This window comes from Heterocephalus glaber, unplaced genomic scaffold, assembly GCF_053883595.1.
Source record: "Heterocephalus glaber isolate CG9 unplaced genomic scaffold, H.glaber_assembly_v1.0 deba00001689, whole genome shotgun sequence".
NCBI classification, from domain to species: domain Eukaryota; kingdom Metazoa; phylum Chordata; class Mammalia; order Rodentia; family Bathyergidae; genus Heterocephalus; species Heterocephalus glaber.
Genome location: NW_028258414.1, coordinates 14,277,737 through 14,293,455, shown reverse-complemented (window position 1 = coordinate 14,293,455; position 15,719 = coordinate 14,277,737). Strand labels below are relative to the sequence as shown.

The window sequence follows — 15,719 nt, the reverse complement described above, 5'->3', positions numbered from 1 at the left end:
AGGAGTGAGCAGAAGGTAAGAAAGGCAGGCAGTGAAGCCCACCCTCTGGTGGAGAAGGCCAGATGTGACAGGAACCAGAGTAAGGGACCACGAGGCTGGAGGACAGCAGGACAGCAGAGATTTGATCAGAATGAAATGCTGACAGGAAGGATCCCACAGAAAGTGGTTGAAATTGTGGTAGAAGCGGTAACTGATGGAAACATGGCAGAACAAGAAAATACTACTGTAAATTCAGGTTATTTAACAGGTTGGTAGGCAGCACCAAGGCACATTAGCAACTGTGATTTTCTTTCTTTCCAGTACTGGGGATGGAACTCAAAGCCTCAGCACTGAGCTATATCCCCAACCCTTTTTCATTTTTAATTTTGAGTCAAGGTCTTGCTAAACTAAGTTGCCCAGACTAGGCTTGAACTAGCAATCTTCCTGCCTCAGGCTTCTAGAGTGCTGGGAGAAATCATGAATTTGAGGAAGCACAAATCTGTATGGTTTTGTCAGGTGGCCTCATGGCGATGCTATAGCACAGAGGGTCATGGGTTAGACTGACACAGAGCTGAGGTTTCCAGGTTGATAGAGCAAAACGTTGATGAGACAAGAGAAGGTAGAAATAGTGGATCTTCGGACCTATGCTGAGGAGGGGAAGGATTGCAGGCAGGAGAGATGGGTGGGCAGAACACACTATTGTCAAAGAAAAACAAAGCCAGATACTTGTAGGACCGATTTTGTTCAGTGTTAACTACTGCAATAGAGAAGAGAATCCAGTATGTCCTGAATTCTGCTTCTCTGAAACAAGAGGCTGGAGCATTTTTAAAGGTTCGGTGAACCAGGGGAAAGGCATGAAGGGAGAAAGGGGGGTTTGGCCCAAGTGGCTTGGCCATCTGGGTGTGTGATCTGGCCCTCATGAAAGTGATGGGATGTCCTCCCATCTCACAAACACCAGGACACAGAGACCTTCCAGGGTAGACCAAAACAGTCAATCACTGTGGCAGCCCTGAGCTTTCCCAGGCAGGAGCCACATGGGGCTGGAGTTGTCACTGTAGGGATGCGGCGCTGAGCTAGGAGAACTATGCTAGTGTTTATTCAAGGCTCTTAGGCTGAGGGTTTGGATGCAGTCAGGCATTACAAGTTCTTCCATGGCTCTCACACCAACACGGGTGAGAAGCAAGGGAAAGGAGCAGAGCTGAGGTCCAGCTGGGGAGCCTGAATTTCAGATTTCAGAGGTGAAGTCTTTCTAGGTTGAGGCCATGGAGTTGGTGGTCACTGAGCACCGGAAGTCAGGGCCAGAGTTCACGTGAGGCCTCCTCCATGAGGGCAAGAGTTAGGCAAGGAGGAAGCCAGCTAGGACAGGTGCTTGGTTGACAGCCGTGGGTGTCGGCTACGGGAGCCTCAGAGGAGCAGGTGGCTGGGTGCATTTATGGGCAGGAGGGCGATGGTCTGGAAGGAGCTTTAGGGAGTCCCCACCTCACTTCCTGACCATGGAGGTTGGGGAGAATGAGAGTTCATCCCTCAAGGAGAACAAAGGAGTAGCCTTCTATGAAAAGCCAGAAGTAAGGTCCTGACCAAAAGGTACAAAAACAACCATAGTCCCTGAAATTGTTAATAGTTCTCTGGCACTGTGGGTGGAAATTCACATCCTGCTCATCTCCACTGCCCGGTCTAGTGCTGGGGTGGAGGCAGAGAGGAGACAGACGTTCCCAGATGTCCACAAATTAGACAGCTGCTTTCCTGAAGGTCCCTGCCAGCTCGAGTATGAAGGCTCCTTTTCCACTGAAAACATTTTTGACTGTGAACTTCAAAATATATGACACAACAGCAACTGTGATTGCGGAAGCTGCTCATGGATAGGAGCACAGACTAGGTCACCCGTGACTGGCCTTAAGCCCCGTTCTTCCTCTAACCTTGGAGCTTGGGAAGTTAGTCAACCTCTTCGAGCCTCGATTTAATCATCTGTAAAATGGGGATAATACCACTCACCTGACAGGGCTCCAGCAGGGATTACATGAGCTAATCCATGCTGAGCACTTGGCGTGGTGCCTGGCACAGAGGAAGCTCTCCAAAAATGTTAGTGATCCTGACTCTGAATTCGCTTATCCTTCAACACAAACATGTGTTTGGCTCCACACAATACAGTAGCACCTGCACACGCCAGGGAAATAGTTGATGTATATGTGGAAGACACATTGTGGACTCCGTCAGTAGGATGCACTTCAAGAGACTGGAGAGTCAGAGACCCCTTGTAATAACTTGGGTCCCCCACAGTCCACGTTAGCACCTACCTCACCCTAAATGTCTCCTGAGGTAGGCGGATTCAAGAAAACTGAGGGCCAGTGTGGTAGTCAGCTTTCTGTCACTGTAGATGATACAAAAGGAGAAAATAACCATGAAGAATGCAATCATAGTGTACTGCAAACATGCACTAATAAAAATAACAATTTTGGGGGCCGGGGATTTAGCTCAGTGGTTTCGCCGCCTGCTGCGCAAGCGCAAGGACCTGAGCTCGATGCCCGGTACCAAAAAAACCCCCCAAAACAATTTTTTTCAAAAGGAGGAAATGAGCCAGGTATGATGATGCATGCCACCTACTTGAGAAGCTGAGGCAGGTCGATCCCTTGGGCCCAGAAGTTGAAGACCAGCTTGGGCAACGTAACAAGGCCTCGTCTCAAAAAAACAAAAACAAAGGAAGAAAGGTCTACCTAGGTTCACAATTTCACTGGGTTCCTGCATGATCTCCACTCCATCCTTTGAGTCTGTGGTGGCTCAGAGCATCACAGTTGGGAGCCACGGGCAGGAAGGGGCTCTCTCCTGAAGACCAGAGGAACTCCAATCCCAGTACCCCTGCCAGGCCACGCCCCCAATGATGCAACTTCCTACGGTTAGGCCCCACCCCTACAGGTTCCACGCCCTCCCATAGCACACAGACGGGCGACCAAACCTTCAGACGTGGCCTTTGGGGGACATGCAAAGAGCAGCCCCCAGGAGCCTGCCCATGGACACAGGAGTCTGCTGCAGCGCTGGAGAAAGCAGCCACGCTCACGTCCCTGTCACCACGTTCCCGTGACATGGCAGCCTCAGCCTGCCGCGTCTTCACAGACGCCTGGCCCGTGTGTGTGCTGTGTTGCTGCTGTCACCGCCAACTGCTCTGTCACCGTGGGAGTGTGGGCCCAGGCTCCAGGAACTGTTGTCCCAACTCTGACTGTGCTTCCAGATTTAGTCACGTTTCTGTCTCAGTCCTTTTCGAAGCCTCTGTCACAGCCTTTATCACAGCCCTGCCACAGTCCCTGTCATAGTGTCTGTCACGGCCTCTATCACAGTCTCTCTCCCAGCCCCATCAAACTCCCAGTCACTGCCTTTATCACAGCCTCTGTCAGAGCCCGTGTCACAGAAGCATGTCACAGCCCCGCCATAGCATGTTACAGTTCTAGTCACAACCCGAATCACTGTCTCTAGCACAGCCTCTGTCACAGCCCATGTCATAAATCCTGCCGCAGACTCTCTCATAATCTCTGTCACAGCTTGTCACAGGCTTCGTCACAGTCCTTGCCACAGACTGTAGAAAAGCCTTTGTCACACTGTTTCAGCCCCCATCACTGTCCCTGTCATAGCCCCTACTACTGTCTCTATCAGAGCCCTTGTCACAGAGCCAGGTCACAGTGTCCTGTCCGTCACAGTGTGTGTCACAGTTATTGTCACAACTGTCTCTAGCACAGCCTCTAGCACGGCCCCTGTCGCAGTCTCTGTTGTCTGCTCTGCCTGTTCTCTGGGCCCTGTGGGTGGCCTGTGAGCCACAGCTCTGTCACACACCAGAAGTGGCTCAGTGACAGCAAGTTACCCTGCCTTGAAGGGAGGTGGGGAGCAGACCTCCCAGCTCGGTGTGGCTCCCTCCGTGGGCCACAGGGGGACAGAGCAGCCTCAGGCAGGACTTTCCTCTCCTGGGCCCACTGCGGGCTTCCGGGACAGGGAATGCATCTTCCTCTTTCCAGTTTACTCACTGCAGAGCCAGGCACAGGGATGGGCTCCCAGGACCAACCTGATGGTCCAGCCCAAAGTCCTGGCCTTTCTTAAGTCACTTGGGTCAGTCCCACTGCTCTAGAATCAACCACCTTTGTGTCTCCATGGCTGTGACCCCCAGCCTGTTCACCCAGCCCTGCTCAAGGGCTCCCCTCAGCCTCGCTTTGCTCACAGTGTTGTCAGCTCTTCTGCCCACCTTCCTCCCTCCACTTCTCCAATCATACCAGCCTTCTTTTTGTAGTGAGGGGGGCACTAGAAATTGAACCCAGGGCCTTCACCTTGAGCTACATCCCCAGTCCTTTTTATTTTGAGGCAGGGTCTTGCTAAGTCACTAAGTTGCCCAGGGTGGGCTTACACTTGCAATCTTCCTGGCTCAGCCTCCAAGAGTGCTTGGATGACAGGTGTGTGCCACCATGGTGGGCAAGGCACCCTGCCTTCTTCAGAGACCAGTTCAACCCTGTCTCCCCGCCCCTCCTCCACACTCTGCCTCCTCCTTCCTCGGCCCTCATGCCGCTTGTCCACATCACATGCTTTTGTCCCTGCCTTCTTTCTCTGTGAGTTCTGGAATCTGTCTCATTCTAGCCACAGCCTGGAGGTGGCTGAAGATTGGGGGCTGTATCGCACAGCGTCACATAACAGCTGCTCTGCACACTTGCTAGATAAATGAAAGGGCTCATGTGAAGTTGGGGGGGAAAGAAAACATGGAGAAGTTGAGGGGGTGGCGGACAAAGTGGCAGGGAAGAGGGCATGAGGATGAGCTGTCCTGCCTGGGAGAGGGAGGAACCAGGTCCCTGGCTCATCTTGGGGTTCCTGGGAAGCCTGATCTCCCTAGCTGTGGTCACCCCTCTTCCTAACATGCGACCCTGCCCATGCGCCCATCCTGTCCCTTCCTTCCTCCCCTCCTCCGTGGGGACTGTGAACCCACTTCAGCTCTGATATGTGGAGAATTCCAGACTCAGGACACAGGAGACTCTGCTACTTACTTCTTGGCAGCTCCGCTCAGCCAGCACCCCAGGAGCCTCCCCTCCCAGTGCCTCCCTCTCCACCCTGGCTCCCAGTCCAGGTGGCCCAGACGTCCTGGAGCCCTGGCAGGACACAGAGACACAGTCCAGGCCTGGCTGAGCTGTCAGCACGTCCTTCCCCAGCCTTCCTCGGGCAAGGGGTGGGGCTGGGGGCATGAGGGCCCACCCAATAACCTGGCAGAGCCCCAGGGAACCGCTGGGTGCCCAGGATGGGGGAGCATAGGAGAGCAGGAGCCGTGGGGCCAGCACTGGCTTGGAGATGAAAGGGCTTTGGGCTCTGCAGGGCTGTGGTGCTCACAGTCGGGGTCCTGGGAGAGGCAGGGGCTGGTTCAGTAGCTCTCTCGGCTGGATCCTAGAGAGGCCAGGCAGGACTGGGAAGAAAGCAGATGGTGACCCAACAGGAAGTGGGGCCTGGAGGGCCTTCTTGCTCACTGTGGGCTTAATGTGATTAGAGGGAGGGTGGACATGTGGGCTTCTGGTGCTTTATAGCCAGAGTCCAGGGCTGAGGGTGCTGGAGGATGGGATCAAAAGGACCCAATATCGTCCTTCTGTGGAGACAGCAGACTTCCTCCTGGAGCCAGCAGCTTAGTGCACCCCAAGGACAGGGCCCCCAGCCCTATCCTTGTTAACCCCACAAAGAGAATGTCACAGCCCTCCTTTCTGCCAAGCTACTCCACTCATTATTTCCCCTGTAATAGATGTGCACACACACGGAGCAATGCTGTCTAGAAATGCAGCTGTCTTTCCACCTCCTCCGAGAAGCCCACCATGATCGCCCTCAAGAGAGCCACTGTTCTGAGCTTCTGAACCCTTCATTCTGACCTTCCATTCTAAAGCCTTGGGGTAGCCTTCAGCTGCTTCTACCAGCCCAGGAGCTGCCCAAGGCAGGGCACCCGCTGCCTTCTCAGCCACCACCACAGGCATCTGTGCACTGGGTTGTGTACCAGAGGGCTCCTCAGTCAAGACGGGCTGGTTTATTTATTCTCCCTGGATGTCTCTGGCCAGTTCCACTTGCTTCCTGTGTGCCCTTTCCTCATTGGGAAGCCTTGGGACAGGAAAGCTAAGAGGATGCTGCTGATGCCAGCGTTCTTTCTCCAGATTGGAACCCCCAGCAGGAAGTCTACCTGTTCCCGACCCCTGTCCAGCCCTGCACAGCACATCTAGTGGAGAGCAGAGCAGAAGGTGTGCTGGGTGGACCTTGTCTAAACTCAACCAAAAGATGAAGTTGTCCCTGGGCATGGATCCCCAGCTCTCGAAGCCCTTCTCAGGGGTCCTGAGCACAGCTGCCTGTGGGGCTTGTGGTCTGGCTTGGGGCTTGGAGACCCAGCCAGCTTACCAGGGAGGGAGAACTGAAAGGAAGCATCTTGTACAGTCAGACCTCCCTTTCATCCCAAAAGCAGTGTCAACATGAATAAATGATCGGAACTGGATTCCAGAAGCCAAGTGTCTAATTGGCAAATACAGGTTTCATTCCACCATCTCCTCATTCGATGTTTTCTGAGAATTTACTACAAACAAAAGTCTATGGTGGGTGCATACAGTCTTCTTGATAACACCTGAGCTAAATACCATGGAGCCCATTTTACACACAAGGAAGACTGAGGCACATACATGCCACAAGCGACGGAGAATTTAATCCTACAACTTCTGTTTTCTAGCATCACACCATCACACTCCACTGTTTACAGCGGGGGTTCCCAGGCTTTTGGAACTCACAGACCAATAGCACTTCAAAAATGGTTTTGGGGAACAAACACAGAACCTTATGCCAACTTTTTATTTGGCCAAGGGCAGAAAAAATATTATCTCCCAGCACCAGGATTTCACAAAAGGGCATTTTAACACAGAAAATGTGGCAAGGATAGAATCTTAGACTAAAGATAGCCTTCTAAGAAAGGGGCAGTTCGCAACCTGACCCTAAAATATCCTACGTTGTTTGTGTGTGCTTGTGTGTTTCATCTCAAGCAGAACTGGCCAAAATCTTGACACTGCAGGGTGTGGGAGCCTGTGGTATCCCAGAGCTGCCTCTCCAAGCAAGAATAATGCCCTCAGCCATAAGCAAATAAACTTCTGGAATTTTCCATCCCCCTCTGCCCATCTAGGTCCCCACCAAATAAGGCCTGAGGCTGATATATATATTCAGCTACATTCCCATTCCTGAAGCGGGTCTTCTGAACCCACTAATATTTACTATCCCTGCAGGGGATCCAGCCCACCCTTCCAAGCCCCCATCTCTCTATGGCATGGATTTCCTCTAGCTTTGCATTCTAGGGATTCCCAGTCCTCCTACCCACTCCCCTGGTTCCCCTGGTGTCCAGCATAGCAGGTCTCCTTCTATCCTTGTCCCAAGTCAGTGTCTTCCCCTTGCTGAGGTCCCCAGGCCCTGGCTGATGTGTTAGAGGAAGCCAAGTGGACCCCAGGCCTTCTAGTGTAAACTCTGTAACGAGAAGTGTAATAAATGTGGGGGCTAGGGGTCCTTCTCCATCTTTACTTCCTGCACCTGTGCCCACCCTCTCCCCACCCCTGGGAGCCAGCTAGAGCCTGACCTGAGCAGCCCTTGGTTGGAATTCCAGCTCCCATCATTTTCTTGCTGTGGGGAATTTGGCAAGTCACTTAACCTCTCTGTGTTTTAGTTCTCTTGTTCAAAAATGGGAGTAAGAATGTTAGGTTAAGCCTTATGAAACTGCCAAAATGTGACCCCATTGGGCACATCAAAGTGACAATTTCTTGTGGGTTTAACAAATCAGATGTAAACTCTCAAGTGTTGGATCCATGTCTCTCACCAAGTGTGACCTCCCGCTCCAGGAAGCCCTCCCTAATACCCCAAACTCAGTGAGGTCCTCCCTTCTCCAATCTCCCATGGTTGGGGCACATGTTAGTACACACTCCTTTCCTGTCACTAATTTTCCTCTATTCCTGAGTGAGTGTCCCCCCTCCCCACCTACTGGAACCCACCAACGGCAAGACCAGGGTACTGCCTCCTCCTCATCTCCCAGACCTATGGCAAACCAGACATTCGCCATTAGCATTTTACATGAGCAAGAAGGGAGAGGCCTGGCCTCAACAGGGGTCCCCTGGGCCTGACTTACTAATGGACATTTCTGTAGCCAAAGTTGGTTCTAGATGATTGTGGACAGGTGATGTGACCAAATTGAGGCTAAGCAGGATGCTAGAAGGGGAAGGATCAGGAGGCTCTGACTGGCCAGCCGGTGGCAGCAGAATCAGAATCTTGGTTATCTTTTCCCAGGACCCCACTCCCTGCCGTCAGCTGTCTTCCAGGACCACTCATTCACTCATAGAGTTGACACCAATCTGTTGTCTACCTTTGTGTTGCTGCCGAGGTCCCTGTCCTGAGTCATACTTGTTCCATCCCCCAGGAGCTGAGGAGGGGACACACACTGCACCATCATCAGTGCTCGGGGTGCTGGGAGCTTGTGGATCATGGGAACTCAAAGGGGGACACGATCAAGATTTGGGTGCTCAGGAAAGGGTTCCTAAGGAGAAGGTGTCATGCCACGGATCATGCAGGCTGGGAGGCCTGTGTGGACCACATCCTGAAGCTGGATTAGGACAAAGAAGTCGGAGGAAGTGAGCTGAGGGAGATGGTCTTCCCTCTGTGGCTGGTACACCAGGGCAGACCTGCTCCCAGCCAGTTAGGAATGCTCCTTCTCAAGGAGACCCAAGGACATTCAGGGATTAGGCCTCTCCGAATCTGTGCAGAGAACTGTCAGCCTGGAGCTGCTCAAAAGTAGAAATGCCAGCCACCGGTGATGTCACCATCCAAGTCATTCCCTCCCCCACCCCAGCTCCCGTGGTCTGATGGCAGACCAGAAAAGCCCCTGCCAGGCTGCCCACCCTCCAAACCTGGATCCTGCCTCCAAAATTCCTGCTTCAGGTGGAGAATGGCGGAGGCGGTGATAAGGGGCTAAGAATTCGAATTTTAAAATTATTTGAAGAAAAACTTCATGCTATTCTTTAGAGTTTGGGACCTTTTTGTTTCTCTCCTGCCTCGTGCTGCTGAGGATCCGAGTCAGCATGAACCCAGACTCCAACCTTCCCTGGCCACCTCCTTCCTTCTGAGGCCCCATCTATTCCCCCAGCCCACTTCTGAGCTCACTGGGTGCTGGCTGTCGAGGGGTGCCGGAGAGTACAGCTATACCTCAGGCTGAGCAAGTGGGGTTTGTCCTTAAGCCTGGATACAGCACGGGAGAAATGACACCCAGCTGGCCTGGAGAGGGGGCAGCGGACTCAAACGGGGAGCGGGGCGGTGCAGCCACTGAGTGGAGCTGAACCCCCCCTGGCGCGGGTCCACACAGAAGGTGTCTCCACTGGACAGGATCATAGGGAGAAGGGTCCCAAAGTCAGCCGAGTGCCAAGTCCCAGAGGGGCCCGCGCGACAGCTCCTCTGGGAACCCCACTTCGGACTGGATGTACCCTGCGAGCGGCGCTTGGGGGGACCGGGTGCTGGAATTCCACGTCGCCGGCTGCTGCTAGCACATTTCCTCGAAGTCTTACCTCGAAGGGCTGGGTCCCACCCGCGCGCTCTGTGCGTGTCCCGCGAGTGTCCCCCAAGCCCCCCTCAACCGGCGAAAGACTGGCGCAGGGTTCGCCCCTCGCCCGAGCTCGGGGAAAACCCTGGGAGCCGCCCCGGCGCCGCGCCTTTCCCGGAAACCCCCTCTCCAGGCGAGCTGCAGGAACGCACGGCTCCGCATCCACACGCGCCACGCCTCCCGGAGGGCTGGGGACCTGGGCGGGGAGGAGCCGAGCGGCGGAGATGCAGGAGCCCCGAGCTCGGAGCGGGAGCTTGAGGGACCCCGCCCCCCTCATCTGGAGGTGGGGAATTCGCTACCCAAGCCGAAGCCTAACGTTTGGGGGGCGCCCCCCAGGCCTGGGTCAAGAAGGGCCATTTGAGGGTGCAAGCGTGAGGCAGGAAAGCTCCTAAGGTCTGGCAAGGGTCCACCCCGTGCCCTGGGCCGGGCCCGCCCCCTGCCCCCTGCCCCCTGCCCCCTGCCCCGTGGCCCCTTCCCGGCCCCTGGCCCGCGCCGCTGCCCCTTTAAGAAGCCCAGGTAGGCAGGCCAGGCCTGGGAGCCGCTCCTATGGCAACCCGCGAGCCGCGGCGGCTTCATGAATATTCCGGGGCGCGGGAGCCGGGGCGCGGCCGGAGGGCGCTCCGGGGAAGGCGACCGCTGATGTAAGCCCGGCGGGCCGCTGGCTCCGCTCGGCTGCGGCGGGAGCCCCGGGCCCGGCCGGCGGGCACCGCCGGGCGGCGAGGCGCACAGACAGCCCGGCCGCCGCGGGACGCGCGGGGAGACGCGCGCTGTGCGCCCCGCGGGAGGAACAGAGCCCACGCCGTGGCCGCAGCGCCCATTGTTCCCGCGGGGGCGGGGCGCCTGGAGCCGGCCGCGCCGCGCCCCGATCGCGGGGGGAGCGCGCGGGGGGAGCACAGGGTCCCTGCGCCGGGCTGGCCCCGAGGAGGCGCAGCGCGTTGAGCGGGGCGCACGAGCATGGGCTCCTAAGCGGCCCGCGCGCGGCGGAGGACGCGAACCCAAGGCGGGCGGAGCGGCCCCAGCCCGGCTGCGGGCACCATGGACAAGCTCCCGCCGTCCATGCGCAAGCGGCTCTACAGCCTCCCGCAGCAGGTGGGGGCCAAGGCGTGGATCATGGACGAGGAGGAGGACGCCGAGGACGAGGGTGCCGGGGGCCGTCAGGACCCGCGCCGCAGGAGCATCCGGCTGCGGCCGCTGCCCTCGCCCTCGCCCTCGCCCTCGGCGGCTGCGGAGTCTCGGGGCGCGGCCCTCGGGGCGGCGGACAGCGATGCGCCGGGCCGCAGCGCGGCCAAGTCCAGCACCAACGGCGACTGCAGGCGCTTCCGCGGGAGCCTGGCCTCGCTGGGCAGCCGGGGCGGCGGTGGGGCGGGGGGTGGCGGCAGCCACGGGCACCTGCATGACTCCGCCGAGGAGCGGCGGCTCATCGCCGAGGGTGACACGTCCCCCGGCGAGGACAGGACGCCCCCAGGCCTGGCAGCCGAGCCCGAGCGCCCAGGTGCCGCGGCGCAGCCCGCAGCCTCCCCGCCACCCACCCAGCACCCAGCCTCGGCCTCCCTCGAGCAGCCCGCGGCGGACACCGCGATCAAAGTGGAGGGAGGCGCGGCCGCCAGCGATCAGATCCTCCCGGAGGCCGAGGTGCGCCTGGGCCAGGCCGGCTTCATGCAGCGCCAGTTCGGAGCCATGCTCCAGCCCGGGGTCAACAAATTCTCTCTGAGGATGTTCGGCAGCCAGAAAGCCGTGGAGCGTGAGCAGGAGAGAGTGAAGTCCGCCGGGTTCTGGATTATCCACCCCTACAGCGACTTCAGGTAAGAGGCCTGCGGGGAACCTGTGGGTGTTTGGCTTGGTGGCAGGCATGCTCCTCTGTCGGTCCTGCCTCCCAGCCAGAGTTAACTTTCTTGCACTGGGAGCTCCAAGAGAAGCGGGGCGCTTCTATAGACTCTGAGACACCCCCGGACTTCCTCCTGCTCCTCAATGGGAACTTTCCTGTGTTCCTGGCTTCTGGCTTTTCTCTCCTCCGTCTGGGCCGCATTGGTGTCAGACTGAAAAGGTGTCCTGAGCCTGGCCTAACGTTCCCTGCAGCCAGACTAGAGCTCTGCCGTCTGGAGCCTCACGTTCCACCTCCCCTTAAGGGCTGCAGAGACAAGGTGGCCATCCCAGAAGCAGCCCAAGTCTGTCATCCTGCAGAGCAGGGCCAGGAAAGAGGTGTACCTCTCAGTGCTGGGCCGGCTCCTTGGGTGCTGAATGCAGGCAGTAATATCCTTCTGCCCTGGCACCTTGGGAAGCTGTGGCCGGGCACCTGGAGGACTAAGGTCCCTGGGGCCTTGTGACCAGGATAAAAGCCCTCTGTACCTGCTAACCCTGGGCCCAGCCTCTCATGCTGAATAGTGGACCAGCAGCAGACTCCCTGGGCAGTGCACTTCCAGACTAGCAGAGGAGAATGACCTTGCTCATAGTGGTCAGTGAAGATGGGTGGTGTCCTGCCTGATGTCCAGCTGTCCTGTGACCCCAAGCTCTGTTCAGGACCCCATTCCCAACCCAGTGGCCCGAATTCCAGCAGCTGCCGGGTCCCCTGTGGGTGTGTTGTGGGTCCATAGGCAAAGGCATGACTGCCAGTCAGGGAGAGGGACCCTGCCCCCTCCTGCATCACTGGAGTCAGATGCCACTGAACCACAGATTCCATTCTGGGTTTGTAAGTGTAGCTGTGTAGGAGTGGGATCATTGGCTGCCCCTGGGGTTGGGACAGGGATGTCCTTACCCTAGCCAAAGTCCTGAGATCCCCCAGTGCCCCTCTGGGCATCCCTCCCACACCAGGTTGAGATGAAGGCCTGGAAAGCATTCACTTTTTCCAGCTGGGTGTCTCATTCTCCCTCTCTCTGGCCCTGCCCCCTGCTCGTCTCCTTTGCTTGCCTATATAAATGAGCATGAGCCCTCTTTGCAAACTCCAGGGAAGCTGGATTTGTAATGAGAGCAAAGCCATTTTCCATCCAATGAGAGAGATTTCTCTGGCTGGGAATGACCAGTCAGACAGCACTTGATGGCTTAAAATAGGAGGTGAATAGAGGCCCCTTTCTTCCTTCTTTTCCTTTTTTCCTCTTGAGGGACTGATCTTTCCAACCCTAGGATCCAGGTTTGCCATTCCTAGAGGGTAAGGAGGCCAGAGGGCAGGGTTCACAGAGCCTCAGCCATCAAGTGGTGTGAACAGATGTGGGCTCCTCCCCTCAGGGACAGTGGCTGGGCTCCCAGTGCCAGGTTCCCGAGAGTGGACTCTCCCTGGCCAGGACTGGGACTCAAGGATCCCAGGCTGAGCTTGGGAGGAGTGGACAGGTGCCCTGTCTCCACCCCATGTCCTGGGCTCCTCCTCCTCCTGCTGAAGTCCTCAGTGGTGGTGATAGGCCATTCCAATATCAGCCACTTGAGATGGTTGAGGGCTCCCCTCTGCTCTGCCCCTGCCCCCCCCCCAGGAAAGCTTCTGTCCAGGGTTCTTGTCACCAAGCCCAGTGCCGACCTCAGGTGTGTCCAGCCTCCATGAACAGCAACCCCTGATGGAGGACCTTCTGGGCACTGGGCCTGGGCTCCATTACCTTGGATGGTGAGGAGCCAGGACAGGGTTGATTTCGCCCACAGGAAACTCCAGCCTTCCTGGTCTTACCTCTGCTTGTCAGGTCTGTCTGTCTGTGGTTCACCTTCTGAAGAGCCTCCTACCGACTGCAGGCTGCCTGGGTCCTGGCCTCGGGAGGGTGGTGGGGTGGAGAGAGAGTGGATGTAGCAGGACTGATAAATGAATGATAAATGGACAATGGAAAAACAGTCCAACTGGGTTGGATTTGGGTTTGTGCAACAAGCAGCAGGGATGGGTGGCTGGAAGTGCACATTCCCCTATGCACACTCTTGTCACTGTCTGATGCTGGGTCTGGCAGAAGGAAAGAAACCCAAGAAAGACATCTGTGTGTGTGTGTGTGTGTGTGTGTGTGTGTGCACGTGTGTGTGTGCGCGTGCGCGTGTGTGGTTATGCATGTGTGCTTTTGGAGGGGTAGTGGTCATACCTCTAGGCCAAAATAGCTAGTTCATCTTCAGAAAGTCAAAGAGGCAAGGGCCTGGCTAAGTCAGCGAAGCTTAGGAAACCCACCACTCAACCCATTCTAACCCGTGTCCCCTGTCCCCGGGACCCCACGCTTTAGTCCCTAGAGTTTCAGTGCCTGGCCTTGGGCCGCTCTGTGGCACCGATTGTCATTCCCACCTCCAGCTCTATCAGAGCCTCTGCAAACATTGCCCAGCCCAGTTCAGGATTTATTCATCATTTTGACGGGCAGGAAGCATTGATCCAGCAGAACTGATTTAATAAAGGATTGCCAGCAAACCATGATAGATAGAGTTTGTGGTTTAGAGTTTAGGGCTGGCTGAGATGGGCTGCTCCCGGCCTTTCCTTTCCCGGGGGGAGCAAGGCTGTTTGCTTTTCCAGGGCAGGGATGGGTTTACCTGGGAGATTGGAGGGGTCCCACAGTGCCCTGGGCACGACTGATAATGGGCTTTCCTTGGCAGTTTCTGCTTTGAGTCACTGTGCCACTCCCCCTAGGCCATGGCCCTAGGTCCTGCATGGGTCCTCTAGTCTACATGGGCCCGTCTGGCCTCCCCTCCCCTGAAGCTCCCCATTTACCTTTTGAAACTTGTCTTTATGGTTTGTGAAGGGAAGAAGTCACTTGTGGCTGCCCCTCTGTACATTGCTGTCCAGATTTTGCTCAACACTGACTGGGTTCTTGGTCTCCAGTGGGTCCTTCCTTCCACAGGAGCCATGTGCTGGAGCCAAGCCGCGGTGATGGGGATCTGAGCAAATAAAGCATAGCATCGACACTGGCTTTTCTAAGAGGAAAGAAAGGGGAATAAAGGGAGTGGGGACCACAAGGAAAGTTGTAGCTGGCTTTGTTCTCAGAAGCTGGTCGGCCTTTCCAGCCCCAAGCTCGGGGAGTCGGCCCAGCATGTGAACGTAGGTGTCTGAGCAGGTGTCTTGGGCTGTGTAGGTGGATGTGGAGCTGGCAGGGCAGGCCATATGTGGAATGTCAGTTCTGGGGCCACTGCCGGGGCCCACACACCAGCTCAGTGTGGGCACAGAGGCAGGTGGATTGTGTACCTTCCAGCTCTCTGCCCCTACCCTCTGCTGGCCTGGGCCTCCCAGGGTGGTGACGAAGCGAAGGGAAGGAAGCCCTTAAAGCATTCTTCCCTTGGGTTGGATGCAGCTGAGCTCCGAAACCAGGGGCATTGAGATGACAGACTAGGGGTCCTAGGTTGCCTGAGCTGACTTCCTGACGTGCCCGTGGGTCCCTGCACCCACTCATTGCCATTTCTCACCTCTGTCCCCTCCCCGCTCTGTCTACTATGAGGCCCTGTTTGCGATATGAGCCTTCCTGGAACCTCCTTGGGAATGTTATTGCCAATCTCCGTGTCAGACACAAATTGTACAACGATGAACACTCTGTGACCGTCACTGTCAGAGGCCCAGGGATGTTGTGACCGCACCTCCCCTGCCTCCTTCCTTCCTGGGCAGATCACATGGCCTCTCTTCCTGGCTGTGACTTGGGATTTTGGACCTATTAGGGGTCAGAGACCTCACTGAGAATCTGCTGGAATCTATGGAGTCTGCATCCAAGAATAAGTAAATAAATAAACATACACGCAGTGTGGCAGTTAATTTGCAGTGTGTGTGGCTCCCTTAAATTGAGGACTATCTGAAGGGGGCTGAAGTTGGGAAACCATTGTGGGCCACCCCAAAAGAGGGCCTGGGCCAGGTAGGGAGGAGGCAGGTGCGATACTTCCCCGGGGTGTGGTGTGTGTGTCCCCTCTGTATCTGGGGCATGGGCCTCCCGTGGCTAGTAGAATGGAAATGAAATCAGAGGTCAGAGTTAGACACCTGGAGAAGAAAAAGAGATCTGTTAGGAGACCAATTTCAGCCTTCCTGGGAGCCATTGCCCTGGAACATTACTTCTGGCAGCGTGGAAAGTGGGCTGAAAGGAGCTGCAGCCCTGGGCACCAGGGAGGGACGGTGCTGTGGTGCAGAGGGAAATTTCAAGGTGAGCTGCCTTGGCAGCGTTGCCAGTGGGTACAGAGGACAGTGAGTTCTCCAGTGTGAGGTGCCCCCCACCTCGTGAGGCTG

At 56.5% G+C, this 15,719-nt stretch overlaps 1 protein-coding gene and 1 long non-coding RNA gene across 2 annotated transcripts in view; one reads left to right on the top strand and one right to left on the bottom strand.

The window, feature by feature from the left end:
* Nucleotides 1-1,052: 1,052 nt before the first annotated feature.
* On the bottom strand, nt 1,053-9,711 carry LOC110344168 (uncharacterized). The gene is made up of 3 exons (XR_002386517.2): nt 2,581-9,711; nt 2,274-2,347; nt 1,053-1,944 (listed from the first exon to the last, which is right to left on the bottom strand). It is a non-coding gene; the product is annotated as an uncharacterized LOC110344168 (long non-coding RNA).
* Nucleotides 9,712-10,535: 824 nt separating this feature from the next.
* Nucleotides 10,536-15,719, top strand: part of Hcn4 (hyperpolarization activated cyclic nucleotide gated potassium channel 4) — a 36,782-nt gene continuing 31,598 nt past the window's right edge. Inside the window, exon 1 of the mRNA XM_004855510.3 lies at nt 10,536-11,379. Within this exon, the coding sequence (XP_004855567.1) occupies nt 10,613-11,379 (767 nt within the window). The 5' untranslated portion in view covers nt 10,536-10,612. The remainder of the gene's footprint in view (nt 11,380-15,719) is intronic.